At 37.5% G+C, this 20,813-nt stretch overlaps 1 protein-coding gene across 3 annotated transcripts in view; it reads right to left on the bottom strand.

Moving 5' to 3' along the window:
- LOC110678647 (C-myc promoter-binding protein) overlaps window positions 1-20,813 on the bottom strand; it is a 97,533-nt gene that overhangs the window by 6,005 nt on the left and 70,715 nt on the right. For 2 of the 3 annotated variants that reach the window (XM_021851784.1, XM_021851785.1), the window contains exons 5-11: window positions 13,469-13,619; window positions 11,223-13,408; window positions 5,076-5,384; window positions 4,718-4,801; window positions 3,203-3,599; window positions 2,695-3,135; window positions 2,448-2,626 (exon numbers count right to left, since the gene is read on the bottom strand). In XM_021851784.1, coding sequence (XP_021707476.1) covers window positions 2,448-2,626; window positions 2,695-3,135; window positions 3,203-3,599; window positions 4,718-4,801; window positions 5,076-5,384; window positions 11,223-13,408; window positions 13,469-13,619 — 3,747 coding nt within the window. The remainder of the gene's footprint in view (window positions 1-2,447; window positions 2,627-2,694; window positions 3,136-3,202; window positions 3,600-4,717; window positions 4,802-5,075; window positions 5,385-11,222; window positions 13,409-13,468; window positions 13,620-20,813) is intronic. The other variant, XM_021851786.1, reaches the window with a different exon arrangement.

The raw sequence follows: 20,813 nt of genomic DNA, 5'->3' as shown, positions 1-20,813 counted from the left end.
AGATCATCTTCCGTTGTCTGTCACCTGTAGTAAACGAGTTCGTGGGAAGTTATCAAGCCGGTAAAATTTTGATACAACGATCGAAGTGCCTTTTTACCATACAATTTTCTATAGATTTATAGGATGCATTATCAAACGCACTTTGAACATCCAGAATTGTCATGAAAGCTATGTCTTTCCTGTGAACCGTGGATCTTATTTTTATAACCAGAAACTTTTGGTTGAAAAGCTACCGAGATTTTTTCCTTAAGTTTTCTAAAGATTGATTCCACCAAGGAACATCTCTATTTGAGAATTCTTCCTTGATTGGACAACTAGTATCATACTTCCAAATAAGTTTTCCAGTTATATTCTCTGCAATTTTGTCTAGTTGTTCTAATGGCTCTAAATTGTTTTTGAATTAGATATTGTTGCTTAAATTTAACATCGATTCATATTTTTCCTAGTTGGTGTTCCTAGGGTTTCTGTAAGTCACTTTGATTGTTTCGCTGGCCCTGTAACCAAACACTATTACAGTAGTTTCTCGATTTTATCACTACTTGTTTTAATATCGCTTATAAACTTATAAAATTATATAGCAGAAAAATACATTTTCATTATACCACGCTTCGGTATATCACGCCAAAAATTTTTGGATCCGTGATATAATCGATAAATTATTGTATTCATCTGAAACAAGCCAATTTTTTTTTCTATTTCTACTAATCATTGAACTACACATAGTTATGTCTTAAGGTACCGTGGGGCAAGTGGGTAATGGAATTCGCTTAGTTGAGATTCTTCAAATTCAAGAGACTTTAAATTGAAACAAATGAGGTCGTGTATATTTTTTAACTTGACTCCCACCAAATATAAGCAGCACGCTAAAATTGATTTGTATGAAAAATTGAAGAAAAAAATACAGAAAAAGTTTTTTGAAAAATGTCTTCTTACTTTTCACTTGCCCCAAAAGTGGGGCAAGTGAAAAGTTTACTGCTTTGAACAATAAATTAAAAAACGAACAGTTATTTTCACGATTTCTATTAGCTTTAACATTTGTTAAGGCTTCACAATGAACAATAACATAAGAAACATGTAAACAAAGAAAATGTTATTCTTTCCACTTGAATTTTCTTCTGTTCAGTTATGTTAGTTGAAATGATTCGATACCATTATAACTGCAACATTTCCAATGCTAGTTCTTACATTATAGGACAGCAATTGCATTTCTGCTCTGTAGAATTTCCACCGCTCGTTATTTGTTTTTGAGAAAGTCGGATATGACGTCGGATAACTCTTCGGGAGAAATCAAACGAAATCCTTCAATAACGTATTTAGAATCTTTTTTATGTGGATAGGCCTATACCCCATTTTTATGTTTTGAACTAGCTTTACATAGACATTCCACGAGATTTCCGTGTGTTCTCTAATTTTGCAACTTTTCAGTCAACGTCTTCCTTTTAATTGGCTGCCCGAAGTAGACATATTAATATTGTAATGTTTGGCAACATCTTTTAGAGAAGTTCCATGATTTCTAATAGCTTTTAACGCTTGAGTATAGAGTTTCTTGAATTATCAGCACGTTATGTTTTTCTATGATAATTGCGAACCATGCTTACTTATGGCTACTTAAAGAGAAAACACAAATTCAATCTCTAATGATAAACTTTTCACTTGCCCCACCTGATAAGAAAATTGACGGTGTTTAAATTTAGTTATTTTTAGGTCTACGTCGAATTAATTCTAAAACTTTTTTTATTGCAGTTTGAAACTGTCACAGAGGACAACTAAGAAGTGGTACAGGAAATTATTTTCCGCAACTTTTTTCCACTGAAAATATTAAAACAAGATTGTACGCCGCCAACTTGTTACGGAGTAACAGTTGACAGGTTAACAATTTTTCGCTCTTTAATGCAATAATGGCTGAAACATCTCAGAAATCTCTTATCTATCGTAATGTTCTCAATGGCCTCAAAAGTTTACGCATGAGTTTAAAACGTTAATTCACATATTCAGTAAAATATATCAATTGTTTTCACTTACCCCATTTACCCACTTGCCCCGCGGTACCTTATACTTCTTGTCTATTTTGTGTTGTAAATGTAGGCTGATTTCCTTCGTTACATAAATCGATGTTGTTCGAAATTACGTATTCAAAAAGGTCTTCGTCTCGTTTATTTCGCTTATGAAGGAGATGTTTTTATTTCTTTGTATTAGAGAGAATTAATAACTTCCAACGACGAAGGAAGTGCTTAATCAACTATTCATTCTATGAAATATATGGCGTTCATTTGCCGAACCTTCATTTTGGATTTTTCGGGGTACGAAAAATGGGGGTATGGTCCATTTGGAGAAGTAATGATTTTCGGGATACTTGACCGGTGGTTTGCGTGATAATGATACTCGGGAAAATGTTATAAAATTGCATTGGGCTATCGGAATCAATTGAATCTATCATAGATACTTACGCTCGATTGATGGAGGTCTGGTCGGTGAGGAGAGCCTTCAGCAGAGGACTAGCCGGCTGGTTTTGCCTCCACAGCATGTACATGGCCGGTCCAGCCTCCGAGTGTAACCGTGGATTGTCCCACAAACAATGGACCGAAACTGTCTTCAGATTACTCAGGGGGTCCAAATTTTCTCCTTCCTAAAATAGGTGGTAAATCGCTGATTAGCTTCTTTGTTAAGTAGCGACATGATCGGCGCAAAGTTTACCTTCTTCGGCAGACAAAGGTTCGGTAAATGCGTACTGACATCGATTCGCTCCATGAACCACACCAGGTTCCAATAGATAATGGGATGTTCTTCGACAAACTTCGGTTTGGCCAACGCTAGGTCTCCCTCCTGGACCAAAATGTTTTCCAGTTCTTTTCGAAGTACCAAGGGATTTAGGTATGGCACGCTAATTACGTCCGTTGGCGGTTGTTGCTGTTTGGATATCGTCGTTTGGTTGGTCCTCTGTTCTTCGGAAATGATGAAAACGTTCAGGAACGGTACCGTTACTTTGGTGCAGGCGTGACATGTTGTATTTAGATTCGAATCTTCCGCCGACCAGCCGGCCATCACATCCTCGTCGTACAATAACACTGAACAATTGTGACACTGAGAGCAGGATGTAATCTGTAGGACGAAATCGGATTCGTTCGGCTCCGAAATCTGAAGAGAAAAGAACACAAGCTATTCGAACAAGTTCACGGAAACAAATTCCGAAATTGTATCATACCTCAGCCACCGTTGTATAGACATTGTCCGGTAGCGTGGGATATGTGTTCAAACTATTGTTGGACGTGGTGTTCTCCCCAAGAGGCACTAGATTATTGTAGCTGGATTTCCTAGACTCGCTGAAACGACCCCACAGATCGAACTCACTGGAAACTCTTCGCGAGCGGTTTCCATTGATTCCGTCTTCGTTCAGCAGGTCACTCTCCGAACCGTGTCCATCTCGGTCCAGACCATTACTGCCGTTCACCGGTCCGGATCCTGTCTTGACGGGTGTTGTGTTTGCCGAAATGGCTTCCTTGATTTCGTCCAGCTTCTTCGCAACCGAAGTAGCCGCGTATTTGATACTGCTCAAACCTCCCTGAAGAATGTCGCTCGATTTTTTACCCGTCAGACTGGGGCTGAAATATATGGCAACAAAGTGGAATTACTTGCCTGTTCATAGACTTGGGGACTTTCAAGATCTACGCACTCAACATGGAACATTGAACGAACACAATTCTAACGGGGGAATCAATCTCAGGGCTGGTAGCAGGACTATTTTCAGGGATTTTGTCACTGTTTCAATGCAAGTCTCTGAAAAGTCTCTATTCTTCTAAGAAGTCTGAAATCTCTAAAAAGTATCTAAGGCACCGTCCATAAATGACATAGCATTTTAGGGGGGAGTTTGCGAGTGTAGATATATATTCTAGAGAAATATAGAACATAATTAAAAAAGTTGTTAGGAAATCGATAAATTAAAAAAAAAGTTGCGATTATTGGTAAATGGGGCCTTCCTTAGCCGAGTGATTAGAGTCCGCGGCTACAAAGCAAAGCCATGCTGAAGGTGTCTGGGTTCGACTCCCGATCGGTCCAGGATCTTTTCGTAATGGAAATTTCCTTGACTTACCTGGGCATAGAGTACCATCGTACCTGCCACACGAGATACGAATGCGAAAATGGCAACTTAGGCAAAGAAAGCTCTCAGTTAATAACGGTGGAAGTGCTCATAAGAACACTAAGCTGAGAAGCCGGCTCTGTCCCAGTGAGGACGTTAATGCCAAGAAGAAGATTATTGGTAAATATACAATTATTTCAAAACACGCTTTTGTATTTTTAGAATTTTTGATTACGTTTTGTAACGATTATTGGTAAATATACCATTTGAAAAAGGTATTTTGAATCCTTAATAAACTTCTGGCGTAAAACTTTGGGCAAATACCTAAAATTAATATTAAATAAATTTCCTGTAGAATATTGCGAATATTAGCCATAATACGTATCGTAATGTAACGAGAAATTCTCAAATAAATATTCCCAAAGACATATGTCTGCTCAGGTTCTTCGAGGAATACTTATGAAAACTCCTATGTCCTGATTTATGTTTCATTTATTTTCATTTTCTTGGTTTCTGATCAGTCTCTATTCAGTCCCTGTTTAGTCTCCGGTCTCATTTTTCTGGCAATAGGTCTCTAAAGTTCGTAATTTTAGAACACTCAGTCGCTACCAGTCCTGAATCTTGAATATGGCGTGCACTTACCTGACGCTGGAAATGCTTTCTATCACGTTCGTCGATAGGGATTTGAAATCTTTTTTCATGGATAAACGTGCAGGTGAGTAACGGCTACCAAAAATATAAACATGATACATGAGTATGGGAAATTATAAGGCGCGATAAGTAGGAGAACCTATAACTATATACGGAGACTAGGATGTTGGTAGATCAGTTCGGGTTTGAATGCGACACACACATTGACTCGAACAACAATCGAACATCGAACCCCGGGATGATCGATTGGGCATGCATCATTCCAAATACAACTCAACTTTCTAAATGACATCGATGGCGACAACGATCAATCCACTAGTTCCCATGCACCTATCCCCCTCATACTCACCCGAAATTGAACTTCAACGATGACCCTATGCTGGCGAAGCTGGACGTGACCGAGCTGGTTACGGGCATTGTTTCCGACCGGTGCATACTCTTATTCAGCTGCAGCGAATCGTCGAACGTAGCGGACCGTTGACCCTTGAACAGGATCGGTTGATCCGTGTAGATCGTATTGTTGTGATGGATCCCATTCTGGCCACCCCTCAACGAAAGCTTCTCCGTGGACTGTTGCACTTCCAGCAATTCGTCGTTTCCGTCGTCGTTCAACGCACCCAACGGATCGTCCTGAGTCACTAACGTGCGTGGCGATACCCTACAATTATGCACATATAGGAATGAAACAATTCAAATAACCAGTGCAATAGTTTCGAGGTCATCGGATGTAAACAAGATTCTATCTTCAGATCCTGAAAGTACAGACCCATACTAGCACGACCCTATTTGGGTTTTGAAAGATAGTTCGATATTTGATCCTTTTCAATTTCTGCTTGATTTCTTCCTTGATTTTGGGATATTACAACTTCAGTTTTCTTGCCGGGCAAACATAAGTACACAAATACAACGCGTCGTATGAGGCAAAAGTCATAGACAATTTTGATCGATATATTCGATGATTCTATTAATAGATAATTAACCCGATAACTTTTGAGATCCATTCTTTTTCTGTTCGTATGAGCCATTGCGACCATTATTTTTTATCTATTATGGCATTACCCGTATCTTTAGTGTATAGTGCATGTCACATTACTCCATTTCCATTGATATGTAATGAAGCATCGATTTCTGTAAAGCTCGATTTGATTTCTGAGGAACCAAATCGGTAGTACATAGTGTTCGAAAATTATCCGAACAGCAAAATATGGGAAAGATGATCTTTTATCGAAAACAATAACAACAATATGTTAATACAAAATGGAATTTGAAATAATTTTGAAATAATTGCTACTTACAGAGAAATGCAAATTAAAATTTTTCGGAGGCGGCCTGAGGGGCGCTATTCGTACTAGAGATATTTTCTTCCTAAAATCTAAAATAGATAAATTCAAATGTCCTGTTATTATTCACAGCTCTTTGGCTTCAAGCTAGGCTGGAAATAGAAAATTATACGGTTCAAATCCAGTGAGTTCTATGGACATTTTTCTTCCGTCATAAAGCTCGAAAAACAGCTTTCCCCAAGACTATCACGTTTGGCTTGGTTTTACTAACATTTAAAATCGAAAATGTGTCAAACTTACTGCCTAACAATATGATAGGTCAATCATGTAAGAATACTGAATTTAGTCTGCTTGATTGCATAGAGCCATGCCTTCAAAGTTCATACGGATAAGTTGCGGACACAATGTACTTATTTTTTACCATGCAACGGAACTCTAGTGCGATCCTTGTTCGATAGAATAGTTCCAGAAAAATACTAGAAAAAAGGGGCTTTGTACTAGCACTCCAGCCTGTATCATGCTATGAAATTTGTTTAGTAATCAACACTCACCTGAGACCTAGAATTACCAGTATTTAACAGCATTGGCGTAGCTGGAGGGGGCCTAAAAAATTCTTGGTTCACCGAAGAAATGTCGTTTTTTCTCTCTTTATTAACGAGATTTTCAGCTCTGCGCTAGTTCATCTCGGGACCAACCCAACGGCTTTACTTCCCTTCCGAAGAAAGACGTCAAAATGACCTTCAAGTCATAGGTGACTATCTTGGGGATGGGCTTCGATCCCAGGTCCTCGGCGTGAGAGGCGTGTGTTGTAAGCACTACACCAGACCCGTCTTTAGTCATGTCCGTCACAACAATCACGATTTTTTTCATATTTCATAGTTTGCAAAGTTTTTTTTATTGATTTTATCTGTTTGTGATTTTGTCTCATATCGCTGCACGTCACTGATACACTACTAATAATTTTAGCTACGTAAAATATTCATTCTTATTCTACTCCAGTAAAAAATCGTTGAATATTTTTTTTCAAAGGATTCCCGAAGAATATCGCTTTGTACATCCCTTACTGTTGAGGTCAAAATTCGCGTATCTGTCAAAGGATACAAACTCTAGTGGAAATAAATGGTATATAGAACTAAATTCGTTTTTTTTTTTCATCTACTTATTCCTTTGTAATTCTTTATATCTTGATGTATTCCACCAGCGTATTTTCGAAATTCTTTTAAACTGTTTTAAACATTTCTGCATGAAGGTCCTTTACGTAATTATAACACATAAATTCCAATTGTTATATTTAAATATCATTAGAACAACTGATTAATAATTTCTTCAGCATTTTCTTGAATTACTGAGGATTTCACAAAGAAACTCTACTTCTCATAAAAATTGTTTTCAAGATCACCAAGCATGAATACTTTCCACAAGTTCTTCAGAGACTGCACCAATAGTTTTACCAACATTGCTTTTGAGATCCTTCCTAAAGTTTCTCGTCTGATTCATTCAATAAATCTTTCAAAAAATCAGTTGCAAACTGTTCAAGGTAAACAAAAAAAAACAATTACAGGAATTCAATTAAGAAAATGTTCAAAATTCTATAAAAATGAAAAAATCTAACATTTGTACAAAGTTTTTAGCGGAATACGTTTAATTCTTTCGTGCAAATACTCAAAATTTCCGAGCAATTTCTCCCGAGTCTTTTTCGGAGTATTATATTATGGTTTTACCTGGAATGCCGTCCAAGGATTCTTCCGGAAAAAAAATCACCAGGAATCCATCCATTTTCCAGAGATCAGGGTGGCCACCAAATATACATTTTGAAATTCCCGCTTTTTTCCCGGTTTTCCCGGTATAATTCTCAAAATATTCCCGTTTTTAACGGAGGTACCCAAACGTAAAAAAATGACATTTTATTCAGTTTTTGAGTTGAATATGCTAAAAAAATACTGTTTTCAAGCTTTTTAACTAAATGTTAAGGAAGGTGATTTTTCCGGCTTTAGGACATTTGGTCGAAAGACATTTGGTCGAATGACGTTTGGTCGAATGACATTTAGTCGAAAGTACATTTGGTCGAATGGACATTTGGTCGAACGGACGTTTGGTCGAATTACTTTAGAAAATTTCGTCGAAACTTTATTTAGTAATGGTTGATTAAAAAATCGATTAATTTAGCAGAACCAAAATCAAGCTAAAATTTTTGCTCAATGGATGATCTTTAGTTTATTTTGGGTAAACATATTTTTCATCTAAAGTCAAACACGAATATTTATACATGATAAATATTACCTACGCTTTGCAACGTGGCGAATGCTTAAAGCATAATTACATTTTCCAGACAAAAAATTCATATATAGACGCTAGAACATATACTACTAGCGTCTATATATGATAAATTATTCTTGATAATGTTATTATTCTGCAGCCTTTTTGAATTTAAACACGGGACGTTTTGTTGCATCCAATTTTGTAGAAGTTCAAAAATATTTATGCTCAACTTTGAATCATTATGTAGAGTTTATTATTCTTTCAAAATATCATCATTCTTTGTAAAGAAAAACCTCCTAAATGTTTGTGTCGTGCAGTTATTGAAATATTAAACATTGTTGAATTTATTATTCCTTCAAAATGTCATCGTTCTTTACATAATTGATAATTGGTTCAATCGAAAATAATCAAACAAGAGAATTGTGTTAATCCTGTGTATTGTGTGAGGTGAGACGAGTTGACCTATGTAACAAGTTGATTTGCCTTCATTTGATATCAGCTTGTCGCGATTCATCCGACCCGCAGAATAAGCTTGAATGAGAAAAATGACATCAAGTAACGCCCCCAACGCAAGAAATCGAGTTTGTGGGGGAGTCTGTGTTATCAACTGAAATTCCATAATTATGCATGTCGCATATTGAAGCTTTTAAGTTTGTCTAAGGAATACCAATACACCAATGCAGGTCTTACAGTCTTACAATCTATCATGTTGTACCAGCATATGCAACTTCCAGTAATAGGACTATACAGACCGTCACCTTTTCCAATGATTCTATCACTGAGTTTTATCGTCAAAACTACACTCTGTAAAATAAACTGAAAAATCCCTATTCGACTATATTTTCGACTAAAAATCATTTTAACAAAATATCATATGCTTCTATAAGCAATAAAATTCGTTTCGACCAAATGTCCATTCGACGAAATGTCCATTCAACCAAATGTACTTTCGACTAAATGTCATTCGACCAAACGTCATTCGACTAAATGTCATTCGACCAAATGTCATAGATCCGATTTTTCCGTCCAATAAAAAAATATATAATTCATAGAAGGCTTGTTTTTTTATTGACTCCCATAAAATTTGCATGGAATGAAAATAAGCTCATAACACTTAATAAGTTTGTTAGCATTTTTTCACTGCAAACGCTTGGCAGCGATGCCTTCTTGCGTCCTAAGGTGAAAAAATGCTGACAATCTTGCATCTTGTCGCCTTTATTCACAGAATCGAGGATCGATGAAGAGAATTCGATCATGCGACTTACGCCCGCACACGCTTGTTATAAGTCGGTTTTCTCAGAACTAGTTACTTGCTGCTTTTTTACCTCTTTGCTTCTCAATTGTGCTAATAGGACGGTTTATATTATTTTGTTTCATTTTGACAAGGTTTGTTTTAAAAGCTACCAAGCCCATATTTATCAATAACATGTGCATCTTACTACCCGAATTGGAAGTATTTAAATGCCTAATCTTTCCATTTCTCTTTTTCCATAAAATTGAAGAGATCGCTAAAGAAAAAAAAGTTTAAGGGATGGATGAAACAAAGCCACACGTGTTGAAGTGTTCGCCGTAACAGTCCCCGAATCGAACAATTTGTGAATTGAAAAGTATTTTTTAAAGTATCATATGTGGCCAATTGATTGTGATACAGATAAATCGGAGACAATAAACTTTGAGCATAACCTACTCTTAAAACGAGGGTACTATTGCTAGACCTCCGAAAGAATCCGTTCCAAACATTTAAGGATATATCTCACCTTACTTATTCAATTCGAGTTCTTCACCTTTGCTCTAGACATAAATCACGTTTACCTATATGGTTAAACTAGGTTTAATGCCTAAGCGATGGTGAAGAAACCGCTTCTTAGTTGATTAGATAACTAATGACAAATTAAAAGCTCTTATGAATAAAGGATTGCATACAAGAATATTTCAATTTATTGATTTATTATTCAGTGAATGAAGAAAACTTCGAATCTAATATGTTTGAGCTCTTGAACCTTCTGCAAGAAGCTTTGAAACTCTGATTAGAAACTGCGAGTCAGATAATTTAGAGAAAAACCATGGAGAGAAAACAATTCATAAAATATTTCTAAAACATTGCTAGCAAAAGAGAAAAGGGTCATATTTAAAAGAAGTATAGCGTTGCAAAGACAATTTATTGAATCATTACCGTTTGAAAATTATTTTTCCAAAATTACAATTACTTAATTAATATTACCAACCATAACATCGTTCTACAACTTATTTTTGGTGGTTTGTAGATTTAGAGCTTGAAGATGTTCGTTCAAAATGAAAGATTTTCTCGGTGACCATCTCAAATTCCCGGTTTTTCCCGTTTTTTCCCGATGGATTCAAATTCCCGTCTTTTTCCCGCTTTTCCCGGTTCGGTGGCCACCCTGAGAGATTGTTTACCTTAAACAGCATTATTGATTTTCCTGTTTTTTTTTTTAATATTTTTCAACAGATTTACAAGGATTTTGCAATTCATTCTTGAACTTAAAAAAAAATAAAGCATCAGGATTATGGGAAATTTTGGATTCTGTGTTAATTTTGTCCAGGAATTTATAAAAAATATGCAAGATCTGATTTGAACCCAAGTTTGAACCGAAGTACACATGTACCGGGTTCGGTTTGATACACTGGTACAGAGACGAAGCGCGTTTGAAGTTCACACAAGTTGCAAGGTTCAAACCAAAGTTGCACTTCGGTTCTATTCATGGAAAGACATGTTCACAAAAGATGTGTCTTTTGGTGTGACGAACATTTAGTTAATGAGATGAAGCAGTATTGAGAAAAAATCAAGCTGAAAATTGAAATGGGCGTAACTCTACACTTCGAGTTAATCTTTCAAAATCCAATAAGGGTTTGCTAGTAAGTGTGCTTCCAAGAACTGCAATCAAGAATTCTGTTTACATATTGTGTGTCACACTACTGTAATATACTCGACCACTCACTTGGTTGGACTGTCCTTGGCATTCTCTTTGTCGTCCGGCAGCTCCTCCTGTGAACCATTTTCATGCTCGTTCTGGAAATCCAACGCTCGCTTCACCTTGGCTATCGCGCTGTCCCCGATCGTGCCGTTGGGCGTCACGCTCCCATTCGGGTAGCTCTTCGCTTGCTTCTGCAGTTTGTCGATGAACTTGGAATCTCCCGCGAAGCTGTCCGCTCGAGCCAATACACGTGGGCTCAGATCGCACGGACTGGCTGGCTTGAAGGAGGATTGCTTTTCTTTCGGGCTGCTCTTCAGATGACCCGCATCGCCGCTGATGAGCAATCCGGCGCTGGATAGCACATCCGATGATTCCTGGTGAGCGGATGTTTGCCGCACTATCGCCCCTAAACGTCCACGCAGCTTATCAAATGCGGCAAAGTCGATCGCAGAGCTGGATTGATGTTCTGCTTGGGAGATTCCCGAATCCAAACTTGTTCGGGATGTGCCATCAACGGACTCCAGGGTGCTAAGGTTGTTCTCTTGCGACACGGAAAGCCTCCGGCGAGCGGCAAACTTTTTGCCAGCACGTTTGAAGTGTGCTGCGCCCATTACGATGTTCCGAAGCCGATTCCAACGCATTTGACTGGAGAGGATGGAGTCCGACGGCCATTGCGCTTCCAGCACGCAACGATTATAGAAGCCGTAGGTTAAGGCATTCGGTTGAATTCCCGAGCGTTTCATGAGATAATGCAGGCGCACCGCCAGTACAGGCAGATTGTGCATTCCACACAATTGCATCATGATGCGGTAGCAGACTTCATCGCACTGAATCTTCAGTTTGCAGGCCTTCCCCAGCAGGTCGTAGGCTGCCTTCAAAATGGCGTGTTCTCGGCCGGCGTTTTCAGAGATCAAGCTGGGCAGAATCATGAAGTAGATGGAATAGCAGGCTGCCAGCAGGTGCTTGGCCCACAGTTCAGGGTTGCCTTGATTCTTTCGGGCCAACTTCTGTGCCGTTTTAATCTCATGTTTTGTACGACGGGCCATTGGTGAACCGGGCGCTAAACTGTTGTGATGTTGCAGCGCGTTTGCCAATAGACTCCGGCGGGATTGTTTCAGTAGAATAGGATTCAAAACGAACGAACCGTAAATGAAGCCCTTCTCCGACATCCCCGGTTGGCATTCCGGTGGCAGAATGTATTTGGTTCGCTCGCTACCGTGGCCAGAATCCCACTCGATCAATTTGATCTCTGTGGGAGTATCCTCAAAGGCACTTACTTTTTCTGCGCACTCGTCGAAGAATGCCAGGTTGTGATCGCCATCGGACACGAACGATCGTTCCTCGATAAACTTGATGAACATTTGCGTTTTCATGAGCATTTGAAAGAATTTGTGATGAGCTTTGTCCCGCGATCTCAAGAATGCATTCATCTGAAACAGAGCGTCCGGATCGGTGGCCCGACTGGTCGGTGCCTTCGAAATCGGTACCAAGTAATCCCTGTAGCCCTTCAGAATCGAAGCCATGAACTGCAAAAACGCTTCCTGTATTCGTTGTTCAAGATTTTGTTCGCGTTTTTTCTTTTTGAAATCTCGATCCAAGCTGTTGGATGATTCGTTCGAGCTGGATTGATTGAGTTCTTCTAGGTTTCTCAGGGTCTGCCTTAGGATGCGAGCCGCTCGCTTAGGTAGTAGTTTGGTGTTGAGATGCTTCTGTGATTCACACAATCCGATCGTGTTCGTGTCCAGATCGACGCAGGTCACATCATTGGGAGGTTCATACAGATCGAAGAATCTGGAATCCACTCCAATCAGATAGGGCAGCGGTGCGTGGAGAACCTCAGCCAGTCCCAGTGGGCACAGGGGAATGTAGGGACATTGCCATTTGAAGGGGAAGAGGAAAGATGAGACAGCCTCGGCGACGGCCGTCAACGTGGCAGGTCTAAGGGAGTGGATCAGAATCTTCTGTTCGGTCATCACCAGGAGCAGAACATGTAGACAGTTCTCCGTTCCTAGGTTTGAGAGCAGTTGGCGGAATCCGGCTCCGCTCCGAGGAAGAGGAGAGTCCTCCGGAAGGGTGAGCAGAATACGATCGTTGCTCAAGTTGGATAACTGTAGCATGATACTCGGGGACGGGAATGGCACTTCGTCGAGCAGATGTGTAATGTTGCGCTCGATCGAAACCGTATGTGGTTCGTTAAAGATTGAAATTTGCTGGCAGATTGAGAGGGGATTGTTAGTTTTAATTCCGGCATGAACGGATCAATAACTTACGTGCAAAAATTGAAGCCATTTTTCGAAGGTATCACCAAACGGCCACCTGGACAGCAGGCAGATCGATTTGTTCACATGCAGGGAATGGGTTTTATGTGAATCCGGACCCCATTCGAGCAGCTCTCGTTGCTGATCGTTCAGTAGTTGTTCACTAGAATAAGAAATCGACAGATACATGAAAGTTGTTAGCTATGGGTATTACGGGTTCAGGTTGTCAAGCATAATGAAAATCCGAAGTTTTGAACAAGTTATAAGTTTATCGAAACAGTCATTTTGAAGGAGATATTCTAGAAATATCTCTAAATTTGAGTCTACAGAAAACAATAGAGCTAAGTAAGGCATATTCTGGATTCGACTGCTCGGCGTGTACCTATATAGAGGCTTAAGCTTTGATTACACTACGCGCGCAATGCACGAACGTTGGTTCAAAAAAAAATATCGTTCAATATTCACGCGAACTGTTCGAGGTTCTGTATGTACGGAATGTTTGTCCATGTATTACACAGTTTGAACAAACACGTATTTGGTTCCATAACTGTTAGTTGTAGAAACCAATGTGTGGTGTATTCATTGTTCATCAAAATGTCACTGCTGCTGTTGCTGTTATTAAAGTTTTTTTTATCACAAATGATTTCCCTCAACGAATCTTTCTTTACTTCCAGATATCAATTTAAAATTCTCCTGTGAATTCCTTCAGTGACCCTTGCAGACATCAATGCAAGAATGTGAAGGATTGTCTGCAGGAATGACCCAATACAAATCTTGAAGAAATCGTGTGGAAATTTCGTTGGAAACTCAACTGCCGTGAATCGCAAGTCAGTCCCATCTGCATTTTCGTCAAAATTGAGTTTAGTTCAGTTTTCAACATATTTTCCAATGCTCTTTCAGCAGCACTAATGAAATAATATTATTTGTTTGGAAAAATTATAAAAAAACAGCAAGTCAAATTGTCCCATAATGAAAAATAACCGCATACTGGTCCCACTACAGACTTTCGCACAGTGCAACACAAAAATGTAATTTGTTTTGATCATCTTTTTATTTTTTTTTCGGAAAGGTATCGTAGTGAGAAGCAAGCTGTGAAAGATTAATTAAGATTGGAACATAAAAACGAGTTTGAAAACTTCGCAGCCCATTTTCTCAATGCCTACTTTTTACAGATGGGAGAAATTCTTGCATGAGCCTGGAGTGGATTCCTAAGGAAATCTCTGGAGGAATTCCTGAAGAAATCCCTGGAGCATAAAACATGCTCTTCGGTTACGCAGTCTTTATGTTCCAACGTTTTTTTTTATAATAAAGACTGCGTAGACGAAATGTATAGGGGAAGGAGTGGTAAAATGAACATCTTAAGGAAATCATCTTGATTCCGATAGAAACACGAGGATTTTTATAGTTCTATCGCACAACATTAAAAATAGGGATGTTATCTATAGCAGCGACACGAATTCAGACTAAAATTGCTGAATTTTCACATATTTTTGTCGCTAGCAAAAAACGATGCAAATGTTCATTTTACCTGCACTATGTGAGTAGAATGAACTGCTGTTGGTGGTAAAATGAACATCATGCAAAAAACATGTGCAAAACAAATATTTCTGAAAATTTCAATTGTCATGCCGAAAATATATTTATTAAAAAAGAATTCTAAAGGTACCAGATTTGACATCGTTTTATAACGATATTCACCTCACTGGAAAACTTGAGTTCCGAGCTAAAAGTAACGTCGATTCCAATTTTCAAACGTGGTTTTCTAAAATCTTAGTTTTCGTTGATATTTTCACTTCTATTGACCTACGTATCAACTCGAACACTCCGATTTGTGCTCGATTGTCCGTGCGTGATCAAAATTCATCGAAATTTGTTTTTTCTCGATAAAAGGCACGGTGTTCATTTTACCACCCCTTCCCCTATTTCATTAAAATGTTCAGTCGATTATCTATCAGCTCATCCCTGGATTTTTTTTCATTAGAAATTTTCTGGCGCCTTGGAGGAATCCATGAAAAAAAATGGAGAAATCTCGGTCGGAATCCCTGTAGAGATCTTCCTAGAGAATCTCCCATAAGAAGGATTTTCTAAGTTAATTACTTTACTCTTAGGACTCCTTAAGAATCCTTGGAGATATCCCAAGAAGCAACACTGTAAATCCCGTGATAATCCCATGTAGAGATTTTTTGATGAAAACCCTGGAAGAGATTTTCAAATAGAAGTTGATGTAGAGATTTTACTGGAGAATTTTTTGTATACATTTTCCTAGTTTAATTCCCGGAGGAGTTGTTAGAAAAAAATCTGATGAAATTCCCGTAGGAATTCATGGGAGAATCACTGGAAGAATTCCAAGAGGAACTCGTAGAGGAACCCTTAGATGCTTTTATGGAGACCCAGAACGAATCTCTCAAGATATCCCTATAGTATTATATGGAGGATCCTTGGAGTATGTCATGCAGCAATTTTTCTGGTAGAAACTTTGGTAGAATTCCTGGATGAAATTTTTGAGGAATATATTGAAGAATTCGTGAGTTGTAAAACACCTGAAGGAATTCCTTGTGAAATATCTGGAGTACGTCCTGGAGGAATCCCGGAAAACATCTTCGGAATAATTCCTGGACGAATCTACTGACTACTTGGGGATACCTTTGTATGTATCTGTTTAGGAATCCTCGGAGAAAACTCTGGAGAAATCACTAGAGTAATGCTAGAAGAAAATATCCAAGTGAAACTCCTGGAACAATTCCTAGAGAATACCTTGAAGATATAATTGCAATTATCTTTGTAAAGATTTTCTAGAGAAACATCAAGGAATACAAGCATGCATATCCTGAAAAATCCCTGGAGAAATCTCCGTAGCAGTACTTCTGAAACAAAACCTAAAGAAATCCTTGGAGAAATTCCTTGAAGAATCCCTGTAAAGATTTTACTGGAGGAATCTATAAAGGAATCACTGGAGACATTCCTGCAATAATTTATTGCGAAATCTTTAAATAAAGGAATCCCTGTAGAAATACCACAGCAAAAATTCCTGGAATAATCCTTGGAGAAATTCCTGAAGGAATTGCTGTAGGTAATCCTGGAGCACTATCAGAAACGGTCTAAAATGTCTCATGGCGAAATCTCTGGCAGAAGCCCTGGTGGAATTCATGGAGAGATTACGGGAGATTTTTTGGTAAAATCCCTGAAGGTTTTCCTGAAGGAACACCTGGAGCTCCATTTGCACTGGTCATTTGATTGCTGTCAAAAGTTAACGTTGCATTGTCACCCAGTAGGTCGTTTTATTATTCATAATTCTCTCCAGGGGCCTTTCTTAGCAGAGTGGTTAGAGTCCGTGGCTACAAAGGACAGCTATACTGAAGGTGTCTGAGTTCGATTCCCGATCGGTCCAGGATCTTTTTGTAATGGAAATTTCCTTGACTTCCTTGGGCATAGAGTATAATCGTACCTGCCACACGATATACGAATGCGAAAAATGGCAACTTTGGCAAAAATAGCTCTCAGTTAATAATCGTGGAAGTGCTCATAAGAACACTAAGCTGAGAAGCCGTCTCTGTCCCAGTGAGGACGTTATGCCAAGAAGAAGAACAATTCTCTCCAAATCTCTACAGTATCCTTTTCCTCAAGAATACTTTAAATAATTTTGCCAGAAATTTCTCTAAAAAATATCTAGGAAATTCCTTAGGAATAAATTTAAGGGCTGTTACAAAAACTTCAAAATCGTATCCGCGAAAATCGCGACTTCTGAAATTTAACCCGCGCCTGAAAACACCAATGGGCGCCAAAAAAAATTTTTTTTTTTCCAATTGTCACTGAAATCTTGAATCATGTCTCAAACAAACATGTATATATACAAAACTTCATGTCACAATACCCAATTAATTTTTCGTAAAAAATATCTTAACATTGTTGTGAACATTTAGGGTCAGGCGGGGCAAGATGAGCACCATAAGGATAAGCGCGATTTAAGCCTACTTAAACGTTATTATTTTGGTAAAATTGGTAACCATCCTTATCTTTTACATTATTACTTTGACCTCCAACCTTCAAAAGTTTTAAAAAGTGATAAATAGTTTTCCAAATAACACTTTAAGAAATAGCTTTTTTATCATCAGTCAAAAAAACTGCGGGGCAAGATGGGCACCCCCATAAAAAGGTGCAATTTACTAAAGAAAACTATTATTTTTCAATGCTTGCAATATCCTAAGATATTATCATTAATATCTGATAATATTTATCTTCAACTAGCTTAGTTTTTAAAACTTTTATCTGAAAATAAATAAATTTTCATAAATTGCTAAGATTTTACTAAAAAACGATTAAATTTGTTGTTTGTTTGTATATTTTTTAGGAAAATTGTTTTGTGCAAAGAAGATACCGTAAGTCAAGCTCACAGATAAATGTGGTTCTATAATTTCACACTTTTACTTAATTTTGAACATGGTGCTCATCTTGCCCCAAGGGTGTAAATTTATTAATATAATCAAAACAATTGAAATATTTTTTAAATTTGATAAAAAGTTTTGCTCCTGATTATCTACAGAAGATTGTTCTATAACTATACGGCCAAAAACGTATGAATTAATTTGTTTACGCAACAAAAATATTACTTTTAAATGAACAAATCTTATATGAAAAGGTAAATTTTTGGACTTCTATGTATTTTGGACAATATTTACGTTGTGCTGTTGATTTTTTAGCTGAAATTTATGGCCATCATATCAATTTAATGATATTCATCAGAACCCCAAATAATGTATTGAAAAAAAAAAATCGGTAGAAACGACACAAACTAGGGGTGCCCATCTTGCCCCGGGTGCTCATCTTGCCCCACATTCCCCTAAGTGTTTTAACAAATTTCTGTGTTTTATAATTAATGGACTTTTTTTTTGGACCGTAATCTAGGGGCAAAAAAATCACTATTTTATAACTTGCTGTTACATTATCCTTAGGAACAGAGATATTGTCAACCTCAATTCGGCAAAACCAGTACTTCGTTGATCTCTGTCAGTGTATGTAACTGAATTTTTAGGAAATAATATTAGAAGTATCATAAAACTAGCTTGTTCATCAAAAACTGAAAATGACCCACTAGGGCAAAATTGATCATAAGACAAAAAAATAAATTTAACCCAGTTTTTTTTTATTTTCGATCTAAATTGTTCGTTTTCTAAAATCGTTTCAAACACGTTTTGGACAATGATAAATTTTTTTCGCGAATTTATGAATTTTGGTTTTTGATTTTTATAAATTTAACTTTTGAACTTCTTTATCCTTTTATTTTTTCTTGAAGATTACTGATTTTTGGCAATAATAAAAATTTAAATTTTTAACAGTACATTTTAAAACATTTTTTTTTAAAACATTTTTTATTTTACGTGTAATCAACGAAAACACAGTTTTGAAGGTGGTTTGAAGAAGCCTGGTGGTGTGGCTCTTCTTCTTTGATAGGGTGATTGTAGAAAAATATAAAAAGTACGTTTTTTTGTATTACACATTAAATAAGCTCCATGCATTTGTAGGTTATAAAAAATACAATTTTTAAAACATTTTTCAAAAATACGATAAAGTTTCAAAAGTCATAAAAAACTTTCCTCATATGCGCGTTATAGTTCAAAGCTTAATCCCAAAATAAAATCATTTTGATTTTCGAGCCACGAAAATATATACAAAATTCCAAAGTTTACCCGTCTAAAGGCGGCGTTGGGTGTTAGAGGGTTAAGAACAATTAATTTCCTTATATACTTAATTAGGGTCTGAACATCCAGCATCCTAGGAAGCTATTGCATTTTAGTACCCATCAAATTCGCCAAGTGATCAATTTGACCCTGGATATTTCCTTAGTCCGTCAGTAATACAGTACATTAGATTATACATTTAAAACTATTTAGAAATTCCATACAAGATGCCCAACTTTCTAGGTCCAGATCTGAGCAATCCTTCTAAGCAATTGAGCAATTCATCCCAATAACCTTTCCAGCTGAGATGCAGAGGTATACTCGTTTTCTAGTAACAATAGTTATCTAACTAACATTCTTTCCCTTCCCCGATGACAGGGACGTGGCCTCCGCCATTATTAAATTTTAAATTATGAGCTCTCGGTTTGTGCACATTGAGAATTGTAGAATTCAAAATTGTTAAACAGACTTTTTTTTCGATATTGTATCTAGATCAAATCATGTCAAATCATAGATGAGACGTCATCATTTAAACTTCAAAAGCAGTTCTCCTGGAAGCTGAAACTTATTCTATGAAATTGTGTTCACTGTGTTTCAGTTGGAGAATTGAATATAGTGAACAAATTTCATGTAAAATTCTTGACTTTTAACGGAAACACTGCTTTAGAAAATTCTCAATTCAATGACGGATTCTGCTTCCTTAATACAGTCGAAGCGCGTTATAACGACATCGCAAGGGACCGTCGCAATAGAGAAAAGTCGTTATAGAGAATAGATATAACATTGAAATATTTTTCATGGGACCGAAAAATGTCGCTATAGAGAGCTTTTGTCGTTATAAAAGTTGTCGTTATAACAAGCTTCGACTGTATTCCAAATGTTTCAAACTATTGAAGGAAAACAAATAAATACCTGCAAAAACTGATAACAGCAAAACTGGGCACCTAGTGACTATACTATAAAGAGCACTTTACAGCACTCAATGAGAAGGCGAGAGTTTACATTTTTGAATATACATTTTCCTAATGATGTAATGCACAATTGTTCGTATCAAAATAATTTGTTGTTGATTTTCCTGGCATGATTTGGGAAATCCGCGAAAATCGCGACAGAATTATATTGACTCGCGATTTTCGCGCCTGGCCCACCAAATCCGCTACAAATCCGCGAAAATCGTGAAATCCGCGAGCCCTGAAATTTCAATCACAACCGTATTTTATAGACCAGCTCCGATAAAGTTCCATGCCATTACTCTAGAGATTTCTCTAGAGAGTTCTTTCAGAGACTCCACCGGTGATTCCTCCAGAAAAAAATCCAGAGAATTTTTCAGGTAGTTGTCCATAATTTGGCAATTTGTCCAAGGATTATTCCAGGCAGTGGCGATTCCCTAACCTCAAATCTACCTGTTCCACGAATAGAAATTCTTGAATTTCAGCAACAAATTTGCATGTAATGAGTAGAGATTTGTTAGAAATGACGATTTCAAAAATTAACTGTTTGATTTATAATCTAAATTTGGCGAAATAGTCATTTTTAGAGTTGTAGAACAGGTAGAAAGTGAGGTTACGAGTCGCCACTGATTCCAGGGTTTTTTTTTCCAGAAAAATGTAGACACAGATTTCTCCAGCAAAATCTCTACAGTAATTATTCCAAGGATACTCCAGCCATTTTCTCCAAAGATG

The sequence above is a fragment of the Aedes aegypti genome, chromosome 3 (genome assembly GCF_002204515.2).
Source record: "Aedes aegypti strain LVP_AGWG chromosome 3, AaegL5.0 Primary Assembly, whole genome shotgun sequence".
Lineage (NCBI taxonomy): Eukaryota > Metazoa > Arthropoda > Insecta > Diptera > Culicidae > Aedes > Aedes aegypti.
This window is presented reverse-complemented; position numbering and strand designations above follow the sequence as displayed.